Here is a 14,072-nt window from a genome sequence, read left to right as displayed (position 1 = left end):
ACAGAGGGATTAAAATGCTTCCTGAGCGTTGGGCATAAGTAGTAGAAAACAACGGCAACTATATTGTTGATTAAATTTTGTTGTATTTTTTAAATAAATTCGATTTTAAAAAGTATTAGAAAACGACATTAAATATTACTAGACCTAATACCTGGGTTGTGTGTGGGTTTGAGCCCCAGTGAGGGTGCATACGGGAGATAACTGATAGATGCTTCTCTCTTACATACATGTTTTTCTTTCTCTCTCACTTCCTTCCTTTTTCTCTAAAATCAATTTAACAAGATATGGCATTCATCAAAGTAATATAATGCCACATTTAAAAATGTAAGAAATTTGATTCGAGTTTGTAGAATTGATGTGTCACAAATAGATAAGCTAAATATTGAGTTATGAAGACTGACTGAAATGAACATTACAAAGGACAATGAGCCCGACATCTAGTCCTTAGTCTGTGCTGAAAAATCTCAGTGATGACATGTCTTCTGGTTAGGGAAACATAAATCAGTGATGCAGACAATGATTTATGCAGAGGTTTGTCTTCTTCACTGATTGCTAAAACCACATTATGTGCCTAATTTTCACATTTCAAATATTGTATTAAACTTAGAAAAGTAATGGACATGTCATATCCTCTCCACCTGCTGTACTTTAATTCTTTTTTTTTTTTCCTTTTTGGGTTGTTTAATCTTGGCATTTATTTCCTATTCCTTTCAAATTTCTCAACTCCAAAAATAAAATTCATAATAAAAGGCACTAAAAATCCTTTTTACTGTATATATTTGAAGAGCTGCAACTCATTCTGGTTGTTGTGTGTTGATTATAATTCTCAGAATGAGGAATTGATTTGAACATAAGACAGTACAGCTGCAAAGAGACCTGGAATATTAACAGTTTCATCTCCCTAGTCACTGCCTCGAAAAGCAGGCCTCCAACTTACCACCCAAACTCTGATTCCAATTCTCTATCCAGTTCTGATCCTGTTCTCAAGGCCATCATACATTTCCCTGCCCTAGGCATGAACCTCAACCCTTTCCTTCACCCCACAGCTCATTTACTGCTTCTCACTCAGGCCTCAATATGACATCCATTCACAACACAGCATCCATTCCTGCCCCAACCTCACCTATATCTCCAGCTTGAGAATGCATCCTAATCCCTTTTCATGATTTGAAAAGGACTTAGAGGAAGCAGTACTAAGTAAGGTAGAGGATACAGTACCCCTAACCTATGTCCCAACATGCTCTCCTTTTTCACTTCAGCCTCTGAATAAAGAAGCTGCACACCACTAGAAATAATAATGAAGACGATTAGGGGGCACTGTGCACACATCTTCTGTACCTATCCTCAAGAACACACTTAACATTTCCAATTAGAAATCTCCCTGGCCATACCACTCACCAAGACTGCAATCACAGTCTTCAGCTCAGAAGAAGATACGGGGCTTATAAAATCCCATAAAAAAACACTGGTCCTTGATGATTTATTCACAAGGGGAAAAAATAAGTTCCTGCATGAGTAATGGGTAGATTATGATTGTTGGGTTTTAGTAAGAGGTCACCAACATCATGATTTCTTGTGGTTAAAATACCTCTAAACACCTGCTTTGCCAGGCACAAGCCTGAGAAAGCCACTTGCTTGGTGCTATTACAGTAATCCCCAAGACCAAGATGATTTTTTGGAATGGCATTCAATGTTCAAGTAGTGATATTCTGACCACATGACCTGTCCTTCTTAGGTATGGTTAGAGAGGCCATTGGAAAAGGCCAGGAAGTGAGCAGAAAATGAGCTGGGCCCATAAATTCATATGGTAACAGCTGTGCAAGTGTCTGAGTTCTTGGTCTATCCCAGGAATTGTCCTGCACTTCCCAGCAGCCAGCAAGCATACACCCAGCATGATGCTGGTACCAGCAGTCCCATAGAGAAACCACATTCCTCCCCACCTGGAAAGTTGCATAAATATGATACCTCTCTGGCAAGCACAAGGGAAAGGGTTATCAAAAAAACACACCCAACTCTGAACAGGTAGCTACATACTAACCAAACAATAGTTTTGAAGTCTATAATTGTCTAGCAATTTTACTCAATCCAGAAATTATATGATTTTACCTGTAGCAACTACAGATTTCCTGAATGCCACAGGAAAATAGTTGCAGTAAACCAGGTCCAGCCTTAACTGAGTGCTTTTCCAAGAAAGAACTGCTGAAAAGATCTATTATAATATGATGAAGTTGAGTCAAAGCTAAGCAAATATATCTGCTTGAAAAAACAAACCTTACGCTTTGTTCTTCCCTGAAATGGAAATAGGTCCTCTTGTGCAGAAGCTGAGTACCCCAAAGTATATACATATCTACCAATTCCAATGTTTATGTAATCCCTAGGCCCTGACCTGGTAGCCCAGTTGGTTAGAGCATCCTCCAGATATGCCAAGTTTACAGGTCTAATCCTTGGTCAGGGCACATACAAGAATCAACCAAGAATGCATAAATATGTGGAATAACAAATCAAGTAGATGTTTCTCTCTAAAATCAATTTTAGAAGTTTATGCAAATCATAAATAGATACACAAAAGATGATTTGATGTGCAAGGGCTTATTATAACAGTTTCAAAAATCAAGATGCCTCCCACCCTGCCAAAGAGGGTAGTCTATCTTGGCTAGCTACATAACTGAAAAGCTTATCCAAAATATTGTTGTCCATCATTAGCCTTAACCTCCACTTAGTTAAAGAAAACATCATTTAAAAAGACAATTGGCAATTTATATCCTCTGAAGGCATATTTCACTAAGCAGCATAAATTAATTTACTGATTACCTACTACCTTTGCTTTTAAAATTTTAGAAACACTGTACTGTATGATAATCATCTATGTAGTTATGATAGGCTGTTGGCATGAACCCCAAATGACAGAGTAGGAGGCTGAATGTAAACAAGCAGTAGGATATTAAAAACAGATTATGAAATTCATTCAAACTGTTACTAAATTATTTGACTTGATTCAATCATTTGCCACACCTTTGTTCAAAATTAGATATGCAGATATTTTAAGTATCTATTAAAAGTTTAATCCTATATCTTTTTTAAAAATATATTTTATTGATTTTTTACAGAGAGGAAGAGAGAGGGATAGAGAGTTAGAAACATTGATGAGAGAGAAACATAGATCGGCTGCCTCCTGCACACCCCTTACTGGGGATGTGCCCACAACCAAGGTATATGCCCTTGACCAGAATCGAACCTGGGACCCTTTAGTCCGAAGGCTGACACTCCATCCACTGAGCCAAACCAGTTTGGGCAAATCAATCCTATATCTTGCTATGTTGCTAAGTGTGCTCATGAGTCTCCTAGTTTACATTTTTAAATTACCTATATATAGGAAATTTACAAATAATCAAACCTGTTCATGAATATGGTCAATACATTTTACTGATTAAAAATATCAGTAGACTTGGTATCCTTCATCTTTAACATAAAAAGTTATGTTTAAAATTTAATCAATAAGACCTTTAACATAGTTCAAAGGGAGAAATACTAATGACCATTAGGCATTCATTATTTTGAAAATGCTCTAAATTAAACAACCAACTGAAAAGCAGAAAAAAGACTCCTGCTCTTGACAGCCATAAGATTCCCACCTCCTCAGGAAAGTAAATTTCTTAAAAGTCACCTTGTAAAAATATTTTAATTTTATTCTAATTGCAACCATAATTCCAAATGCTAATTACACAACTCCTACAAAGAGATATTCTATTTCAAATGTGGTGAGTCAACATAAGAAAATGTTATGACATACGCTTAGTAAAATTTTCACTATTGAGCTACAGAAACTTGCTGAAATGTTCACAGGCTTAATCATTTCTGGACGATTGCAAATTATATTCCTAAAACACCAATTCACTTCCTGTGAATGAATTTGGTTTTCAGATCCTCCCAAAGGCAACTTGAAATAAAGCTTTGTTAGCCACCTGATGGAAATCTGGAACCAAAGTTCCAGAAACAAACTTCAAATACTCCCAGATTCATAAGGGGAATCTCTTGCCTAGATTTTCTATTGTATTTACCTTTCTGGGCCCTCAGTGGAAAAACAAAACATTAAAAAAAAAAAAACACACAAAACCTGAAGTTATGTCCTCTTAGCATATGAATACCTGATGATTAAGATACAATAGGATTAGGAAAAGCACTGGAAATGTATAACAGTTCTACTTTCCAAGTGATTGTTTCAATTAACTTGTGAGCCTCAATAGCCAGTGGGTATGAGAGGGTTTGAGGGGTTGGTTGGTAGCAACACTGATCCTTAGAGCCACAGATTGAAAACCCATCACAAACTTCCCTAGCCTTTAGTCAATGCTTTGCCTCCCTGGAAGATAATGGGCTCCTTTTAGAAACATGGATAAAGGCCCTGAGCTGAAGACTGACAACTTTTCCGCGGGGGAGGGTTGAGGGTGCCCTAGAATCTCCGGGAAAGAAAGCTCTGAGAGATGGGGAGAGGCAAGAAGGAGATGAGAAAAAGGAACCGGAAAAAGAGTGGGAGGGAAGGGGGGCCCAGGGCTGAGAGGAATGGGGGCCGCCATAAAGGAAAACTACCCCCCTCCCGCCCAGTTGCATCTCCACTTTTGTAGCATGAACTCCTGTGGGTCGATGAGGCTCCGGCCGATCCAGCCCACTCCAGTGTCTGCTCTGAGGACACTTGCACCTTTAAGGCACCCGCCTTTACCCCCAACTGGTCTACCACACCTGCCTCTGTGCGATGCTGCCTCCACTTTGCTGCCCGAACTAAGCCAGGTCCTCAGCAAGGCAATGGCTAGGACCGACCTATGGGGGCCAGCGGGGACACCCCTTCCTTTTCCTGAATTCTCCCCAGCTTGAGCCCTGCTCCTCTGCGCCCCCCACCCCCCGCCCCCAGCCCTCTGATGTGAGGCCCCAGGCAGAGACCGGCGTGCGCGCACACACACAGGGGGCCAGCAGCCAGGCACCCAAGGCCAGGCACCTGGAGAGCAGAGGGAGGAGACTCCTCAGCTGAGGCTCGCTCCTACTGAGCAACAGTGGCAAAGGGGACAACAGCCTTTGTTCTCCCAGGGATTGGTGAGGCTGCGCTGCTTAGGCGCAGAGCGGGCGGCGCCTGGGCACCAGTGATGCTCACTTTTGCATGGGGAAGGTTACAGGCTCCCGTCTTCTGGGGAAGGGGCCAGAGAGTTAGGGAGTAGGGGTTGTGAGGAGGAAAGGAGTGTGTTTGGGGCTAGAGGGGTAGGGTTTTGCTTCTTGGCCAGGCTCTTTGTTTGCATTGGGGGCGGGGAGAGGGGAGTTGAAGGTGGATCCAAGCTTGCGTTTTGACAGCGGGGCAGATCCCTGAGTATGTCACTATGTTGCACCCTCGCAGCACACATGCACACACATGCACACGCACATACAGGCGGACAGCGGGAAGCAGGCAGCGCTGTGCCCGGCTCTCCGGGTTGCAGCAGCTTTGACTGCCCGCAGCGCCACCACCGCGCGTCCAGAGGGGGAGTACACTTGGCTAGAGGCATTCGCAGGGCGACAGTTCCACGAGAAAGGAGGGAAAGTGGTGCAAACCCAGGTCCCCTCAACACAGCGGCCCTCGTTTCCCCTCTCTTGCCCGGGTTCACAGAGGTCATGGACACCTTACACTCCTGGAAAGAGGCCAGGAGTCGCGGAAGGGCAGAGCGCACCCGACTCGAGGGGCGCAAGGGGAAAGGAAGGGAAAGAAAACAGGCGAACTCGGCGGGCGGGCTTACCCTTAGAAGCATCTTTCTCTTCTTTGGGCTTGGTCACCTTTCCACTCATAGATCCCAGCTTGCTTGACACCGTACACCCAGGAGACGGAAGTCCTCGCCGAGCGGGCTGGACTTGGGAGAGTGTTTAGGCGGCAAGTCGCGATCGCGAGCTCCCCTCGGTGTGGCTCGGGGAGGGATCTGCTTTCCTCTGCCGTTGCCGCCGCCGCCACCGCCTGAGAAGGAGTGGGAGGAAAGGAAAAGGGGTGAAGGAGGAGCCGATGCCCTGGCCACCGCAGCTGCCACCGCCGCCTGGAGCCCCAGCTGCCGGCCGCAGGAGGAGCCGCTCGCCTGGCTCCAGAAGTGGAGACAAAGCAGCGCGGAGCTCCCTCCGCTCTCTCGATCGCGGCCTCCAAACTGCCCGCCCGCCCGGCCGCCTGCCCAGAGAGGCACTCGCCACCCCGGTTCTGTCGCCAGCCTCCGGGGCTCCACGCGGGCCGCCCTCCGGGCAGGCGCGGGCCGCGCGGGGAGTTGCCTGGGTGGGCTGCCCCGCGCGCCTGCGGGCTGCTTTCCGCCCCCCGCTCCCCGCTTCCCAGCCGGCTGCGAGCCGCCAACTCAAACCAAACAGAATCCCAGGGAAGGTTGAAAAAAAAAATCAACACAAAGACAAAAATACACATTTAAAAATAACGAGCCTCTCCGAAAGGGAAATGTTTGAACGTGTGATGAGCAACGTGTGAGCCTGTTACACCGCAGAGCCAGCCGCGCAGCTTCTCCCCGCGGAGAACCAGGAGGGGAGGGTTGCATCTTTCTTTCCGTGAAATCAATTCTCGGGATCCTATTATTTTGCCAAAAGGGGGGCCCTCCCCGAGTGGCTCGGGCAGAAGAAAGGGAACCGATGGCCCTTACCTGCTCTCTCTCTCTCTCCCTACACCCACACCCCCTCGGAGCTCGCCCGCTCCCTCGATCGCGCTCCTCTTCCAAAGAACTCTGGGGTCCCGGAGCCGCGACTCAACACCAGGAGTCTTCACCAGCCCTGGCAAGGTGTGGGCACTCGGGGGGCGGGCGCGGGGGGCGTGGGCCGGCGGGGGCGGGGCGCACTCAGCAGCCCGCCCGCTGTAGTAAAGGGAGAGCTTGGCGGGGGCGCGCGGACGTCAGCCGCTGGTTGTCAAAAGCCCAGCCAGCCCAGGGGAGACTGGGCGAGCCCGTAGGCTGGATGTACTCCGTCCCCTCCCGGGCACGCAGGGCCCATGGGCGCTGCGGGAGTGAACTTGTACTGTCAGCAGCGGAGATCCAGCCTGGCGCCTCCCCCCATCTCCCCCGCCTCCAGTCCCTCCCTCCCTGTTCCACTTTGCTCCCAGCACCTCAGGTCCCCTCTCAGCGCTCTCCAGGCCCTTGCTGGTCGCCACCTGCACTTTGGGAACTCCGTCGTTGGCCACCGCCTGCAGTGAGCTGTGCAATCTCAGTCCCAGAGTCAGCAACTCCTCGCCTCCAAAGGCCAGCTGCCCAAGTTGAGAAAGCCAGGCTCTCTGTGGGAAGGGAGCGCTAGGATCTGGGTGTCACTAGGGTACCGAGCATAACTGACAGCAGCGGCTGCCACCTCCTACCCCTACCCCCACATCCAGGCCCCTCCTCTTAGGGCTGGACGCTCTGGCTGGCAAACTGGGCTTAAAGAGTGCCCACTCCCAGGGATGGCCAACCCCAGGCAAATGGAGCGAGGTGGGGCTGGGGCTAATGCTGCGATAAGTACATGTCACCTGGGACAGGTTAGTGTGGAAACATAGGTAAGGTCCCAGGATGTTCGAACTAAAAGGAAAACTGCTCAGAAATTGTACAAGAGGGGGAGGACTGAGGAGAAAGAACCAAGGAAATTAAAGGAGGAATACGAGGCGTCCAGGGAAGCCCCTTTGTGCGGTGGCCTTTTCTGAAGCCTGATGCTCATCGGAGGGGACTGTGCTGGCCTCTAACAGGACTCAGCGCCATCCATTAATCAGACCATAGGCTCCAGACTGACAGTGGAGACTCTGCCTCCACTCCCGTGCAGAAAATCCGTTTCTCCTTGTCCCACCCAACCCTACCCGCTCCTTAATTTAGTTTTGTTAATGGTATTAAACCAGATGGAGAAATTATAGAGATGGATTAGTCCTACTGAATCCCAGGCGGTAACCCAATTACAAGAGCCTGCTGTGGCTTTCAAGACCAGAAGAGTGAGCTGCCCTTGCAGCCAGCTTTGGTCTAAAGGTCGGCAGCCCTCTGATTTCAATTTGCAGCTTCAGTCCTAGGTCTGGGAGGAACTCCAGGCCTGTTTTTCTTGCAAATTATATCTAATAATCGGGAGGTTGATGACACAATGTGATTATCCAATCCAATGTTAGACCATTAATTAATGTCAGTACTCCAGGGGAAAAAGAATTCCTCTTCAAATGACTGAAATTCAAAGGGAATGGAGAGTTGGATGGTTTAGAGGAAAAGTAGAGGGGAAGTAGATAAAGTTTTTAGATAGTTTACACCCAATAACAGTCAGTTATCATGGATTTAATGCCTACCCTGTGCCAAGCAGCATGCTAAATACATCATTATCTTATTTTATCTTCACAACAGACTAGGTCGGCAAACTGCAGCTAGTGAGCCACATGCGGCTCCTTGGCTCCTTGAGTGTGGCTCTTCCACAAAATACCACGTACCCTAATTAAGTTAATAACAATGTACCTACCTATATAGTTGAAGTTTTAAAAAAATTGGCTCTCAAAAGAAATTTCAATCTTTGTACTGTTAATATTTGGCTCTGTTGTCTAATGAGTTTGCTGACCACTGGACTAGGAAGTTTTGAGACATTGTTATTTCCATTTTACAAATGAGGAAATTGAGTTCTAAGAGGTTAATCAACTTTCCAAGAGGTCACACAGCTGATAAGTGGTAAAGCCTGGATAAAAAAAAACTAGGAGAGCCAGGATAGAAAACAGGTGGGTCTCCTTTTAGACAGCGCTCTTCTGTTAAATCACGTGGTCTCTCAACACTCCTATCAGCCTCTCAAAAGGAGGGGAAAGCACATCTTCACTGGACCTGTCTACCAATCCTAAACTTGTAGGCTTTTTCAAACTCCTTTAACTCAGAACATTAAAGTCCTCTCTCTCTCTATCTCTCTCTCTCTCTCTCTCTCTCCCTCTCTCTCTCTCTCTCTCTCTCTCTCTCTCGTCTCCCTCTCCCTCATTTCTTCCCTCTCCCCAAGAGAGCCTCTTTTAGGAAAAGGGTTAGTCTTTGTCTTGAAAGATCTTCAGCATCATACTTATGTTCATCCTGTCTCAGCTTTTCTGCCACATTAAACTTTCTAGGAAAGTTCTCTGCACAGATCAGAACTGTCCCCCACCCCAAGCACTATCACTAATGACACCTCCAAAAAGTGTAACTTCAACTGGAAGCCATATATCACCCTGTTCCTTGAAGGAAATTAACAGTAAACATATGACTAAAACTAGGTGGCTTAATATGATTGAGTTGAAGAAATGTCTACTTAGGAGTATTAGTAGAGTCTATCCATGAACACAAAAGGTCAAATAAAGAGTGGATCACTTACCACCTGCAAAAAATAATCAGAAGACAAAGAAAATAGATAGTTCAAGAAAGAATAATATAGTGATGTGTGACCATATGGGGGCAAATCAATGATGTCATAAGGTTATTCCTGGCACAGACCAAGGATTATCAGCGTTCAAGTGCCAGAACAAGCAATCTTATCTAAATGAAGTTTCTGAAGACCCTGCTAAGAAGATCATGGCATCCTCCTTTGGAAAGGCAAGGGGGTTTTCCCCTCCTCAAAGCTCTGTGAGATGTTTAATTTGAGAAGAATATTGGCATTGGCTCAGAAAAAGGCATGCTACAATGTCCAGCCCCCAAGCAACTTGGTAATTTGGGATGGTCAGAGAGAAGATCTGACATCTGTGTGGGGGTATTTAGAGGGTGGTCTTTTCCCCAACACCAAATGAACTCAGTCTTGAAGCATTAATAAACCCCTGGCTTAGTTTGTAGCACTTTCTCTTTCCTACCCAGATCGTTCTGCCCCAACCCACAGCGATGAAAGTGCCTTCACTTTTCACTCTAACAATTTGTACTACTTCAATTTTCTCTGCCTTATCACTATCATAAAATGGTACCAGCTATCTTGTCTCTGCCTCTGCAGATAGGAGAGAAATCAAACATCTGATAAAACTCGGGGTGAACGGGTTGAGTAACCTAGTCCTGTAATTAAATCAATATTCTACAATAAAAAGGCAGATGACCAAGCCTTTATAGAGTAAGGGCAGAAGCTTGAGTATGGTATGAAAGTGGAAAAGGTTCCAAGAGTTTCATCCTCTTAGCCCTGTGTCTATTTCATACCAATCCCCAAAATGCCTCCAAACACCAGCCTCTGGATTCTATGTTTGCTCATCCTCTAGCAGCTCTGAGCAGTGTTTCTGGGCAAGATGCCACGAGGTTTCAACGTCTGAACTGGAAGCTAGGGTTGGGGTGAGTGGGGACACAGAGCACAGATATACTTTTTCACAGCAGGTTTGGACTAGCTGAGTGTAGAGTCATTGTCATCAGGCACAACCACATTAGAGGTTTAATGACAAGACTGCTTCTCACTGGACCCAATGTGTTTTTCACTTGGGAAAAAAGCCACAGCAGAAAGCTGGTCCAAAAAGAAGCAACCTGGCCCTGGCTGAAGCAGCCTGGATCTGGCTCAGTTGAAAGGTTGCCCATTTGGTTCCCAGTCAGGGAACATCCCATTGAGGGTTTTATTTTATTTTTTTCTCTCTCCCTCCCTCCCTCCTTCTCGTTCTTAAAAAAATCAATAAAATATTTTAAAAATCAAAAGAAGAATAAATAAAACAAAGAAGAAGGGGCCTGACATAGCCTACACTTTCAACTAGTGTACTTGAAATCAAGAAAGGCTCACTGGACCAATATCTGGAAGTTGGAAGTCATTTTCTTTTTAAGCTCCTGTCACAGCAATGTGAATTTAGAGATTCAAATACTAGAGCTCTGCAAGTGATTAATTTCTGATTCAAACCCTCCAGTGCTGCTCTACATCATGATTTAAGATTGCTTTCTATCAGAATCTCTGGGGAGCTGTTGGATTGCTGTGACATAAGAGTAAGATAATCTCCAAAGATGGTGATTGTGGCAGTTTTAAAGTACTGCCATTGAGATGTGGGCACTCTGACCTCTTTCCATGATTCTGGGTGAGCTTGTAACTGTTATACAGTATGGTGAAAGTGATGCTATATAAGTTTTAAGCTATGTTTGAAAAGGCCATGCAGCTTCTACATGACCCTCTTGGGACGTTTGTTTGCGGAAAGCCAAATGCCATACATGAAGTGCGCATACCCTCACAACACTGTGCTAGAGAGTTGACATCTAGGCTCTCCAGATGACAGTGCTAGCTGAGCTTCTGGACAACAGCCATATTGACTGCCAGCCAAGCAAGAAACCCATTTTTGATGTCCAACAGAGTCAAACCACTAAATGACGACTGCCCCGCCTCAGTGGAGAACTATTTGGTGGACCTGTTGTTAAATTCCCAACCCATAAAATTATGAGCAAGCCCTGACCAGTTTGGCTCATGAATAAAGGGTTGGCCTGCAGACTGAAAGGTCCCAGGTTTGGTTCCTGTCAAGGGCATGTGCCTTGGTTGCAGGCACATCCCCAGTAGGGGTTGTGCAGGAGACAGCTGATCGATGTTTCTCTCTCATAGATGTTTCTAACTCTCCCTCTTCCCTCCTCTCCTTAAAAAAATCAATAAAATATATATTTTAAAATTATGAGCAAAATTAAACAGATTATTTTAGCTGCTGCATTTTAAAGTTAATATGCTATGCAGAAATAGTAAATGGAATAGTTACCATCCATTTCTTCTAATCTGGCATGCATATGCCACTCTGCCCTCTAGAGGTCATGGCCTCATGAATCCAGGCTGGCTTTGTGACTTGTTTTTGCCAATTGAATGTGGCCAAAGTGATACTATGCCAGTTCCAAGTCTAGACTTTAAGATACTTGGCAGCTACATGTTCACTCTAGGGTGCAGTCAGTCACTATATAACAAGGCAGACAACCTAAGATGTGTATTATGTAGAAGCCGAAGCTGGCTAGATGAAGAGACTATGTGAAGGAGAACTGAGAAACTCAGCTGATGGTAAAAACCAAGATTTCAGATATATAACCCAAGAAAAGCCATGGCAGTCACCTCCCAGCCATTCAAGCTGTGAGGCTCTAGACTTCAGGGAACAGAGAAGATCCAGTCCTTTTATGCTACGTCCAAATTCCCAACTCACAGAATTGTGAGGAAAAAATGATTTGTTAAGCCACTCGGTTTTTGCGTGAGTTGTTACACACAGTAATAAATAACTGAAATGAGAATCCTAGAATCACATTTGGACCAAGCTGTCAGTTTCTTGATCTATAGACTAGAATGGGACTTTAGAGTTGGGGAATGTGATAAGTCAGAGAGATATCAATGATTTATCCAAAAACAGCTTAAAACTAAGACCTTTCCAATCTACAATAAACATATACGATTTTCTGTCTCCGGTTACATTTAACATTTGGACCATTGTAATATGATGTTGGGATGCATTTCAGGAAGAAAACAATGAGCTAGAGCTTTTCTAAGGATCTACCCTTGCTCCAAAACATGCTTCCATCATTGGGAAGCATCAGCACTTTGCCCAGCATTCCTATCAGTCCACATCATTCAGAAGCTCCTGTGTCCAGAGGAATGGGTAATCAAATGTGAACTTTTCCTCCCAGCATGGTCCTGATTCTCTATGTCAGAAACAGAAGACCTAGTCAATGTCTCTCCAAATAAGTAACACACAAAAGATCATGGCCTCAGTCAGTTTCCAGAAGATTTTCAAATTCTGCTCTTGGCTCCATTCTCAGGGTTAAACTAACAATGCTAACAAAAACTTCAGGCAAAAATATTTTCTTTCTTGAAACATTCTTGGCTATAGTAGTAAATTGCTTTCACACTTTCATTTGCCCATATCTTGACTTCTCAATGAGACTGTATGCTCCTATATGACAAGGACTAGGTTAAACCCTTCTAAGAGTAATGCCTCCCATGGCCACCCCATGGCTTATGTAGCACCCAGCACATCAAAGGCACAGTGACAAGTATCATCACTGTAACACTATTTAATTTACTGTGTTTCTCACTTTGTACTAAGTAATTATCCAGATTGTGCCATTTTTCACTCAAAGCAACCCTTTAACATAGTGACTATTATTATGTCCATTTTCCAGATGAGGAAACCTGAGAGGTGAAACAAATTACCCAAGATTGCAGTAAAAAGGAACACCCCAGATTGAGACAACTCAAGTAGACCTTCTGCTTCCAAAGTTTCTGCTTTTCCACTGTTTGACATTGCTTATTTTGTAGATGTTGTGGAATAACTAGTGCCTCTAAAATTTCTCCAAAGATAAAGTGAAGCTTTAGAGCAAGAGCAGAGATATCAGGGCTTACTGGGCTTTCATTAATTTCCTGTCATCATCTGACCTCCAATGTGGTAGATATGGATGGGTGCTGTTCATATTCCCATTCCAGGAAGGGCTTGCTGCCAACTGTGGGGAGTGGGGTTAGTTGGAAGCCTCTAGCCATCAGCTCCTTCAGGGTGTGTATCAGCTTTAGAACCATGACCTCATCTGATGTCACCTTCCTAAAGCAGCCCACATCCAATGAGTGAGCAAGGACTGGCCACTTTGGATTAAGGCAGGCTCTCTGAGAGACTACTCACTCCAGAGCTCCCCTCCCCGCCCCCGTCTGGTTGGCCAAAGCTTTGTTGGTCCTGCTTCACAATTTATCCTCTGCCCAATCCTTCTCCCTCTCCCTTTTCTCCCTTTCTTTCACAGTTGTTGACTCTTAAATTCCCTCTGCTTTCAGAGAACCCTTCTCACTTTCAGTGACTCTTCTCACTTTTTCTCTCCAATTCTGTTTTATTGCACAGGTTTTTAGTAAAGGAAGATTCTGAGAATCCTCCTCTTCTTCTGGTTGTTTAAGTGACCTTCATTTTTGCCTTTTGCCTCTGACTCTCCTGTTTTGGGGAAATTGCTTCAACCCTTCTTTGGGGCCTGGATTTACACCTGCTGAAGAGCCTTGATACCCAGCTGATACTGATATGATTGTTGCATTTTAGAAAAAGAGGAGTCACTTGGTGATAATCAAGAAATATCAAGCTGAGTTTCTAATAATGAAACTTTGTACCTGCAGTTTTCTTGACTTGAAAATGTTTGTAACCCAATGGTGTGATTTACCTGGCACAGAATGAATATGCACCTGACACATGGTCGAGTGACTGTACCCATCAC

General features: G+C 45.0%; 1 protein-coding gene across 3 annotated transcripts in view; it reads right to left on the bottom strand.

The window, feature by feature from the left end:
• Nucleotides 1–14,072, bottom strand: part of FGF13 (fibroblast growth factor 13) — a 519,688-nt gene that overhangs the window by 487,776 nt on the left and 17,840 nt on the right. The window contains exons 1-2 of one of the 3 annotated variants that reach the window (XM_036443337.2): nt 6,639–6,785; nt 5,754–5,965 (exon numbers count right to left, since the gene is read on the bottom strand). In XM_036443337.2, coding sequence (XP_036299230.1) covers nt 5,754–5,802 — 49 coding nt within the window. In that variant the 5' untranslated portion in view covers nt 5,803–5,965; nt 6,639–6,785. Of the gene's footprint in view, nt 1–5,753; nt 5,966–6,638; nt 6,786–14,072 lie in introns of those variants that run through there. The other 2 variants (XM_036443342.2, XM_045583478.1) reach the window with 2 other exon arrangements.

Source organism: Pipistrellus kuhlii, unplaced genomic scaffold (assembly GCF_014108245.1).
Source record: "Pipistrellus kuhlii isolate mPipKuh1 unplaced genomic scaffold, mPipKuh1.p scaffold_m20_p_19, whole genome shotgun sequence".
NCBI classification, from domain to species: Eukaryota; Metazoa; Chordata; class Mammalia; order Chiroptera; family Vespertilionidae; genus Pipistrellus; species Pipistrellus kuhlii.
Note: the sequence above shows the minus strand (reverse complement) of the source record. Positions and strands in the feature narration are given on the sequence as shown.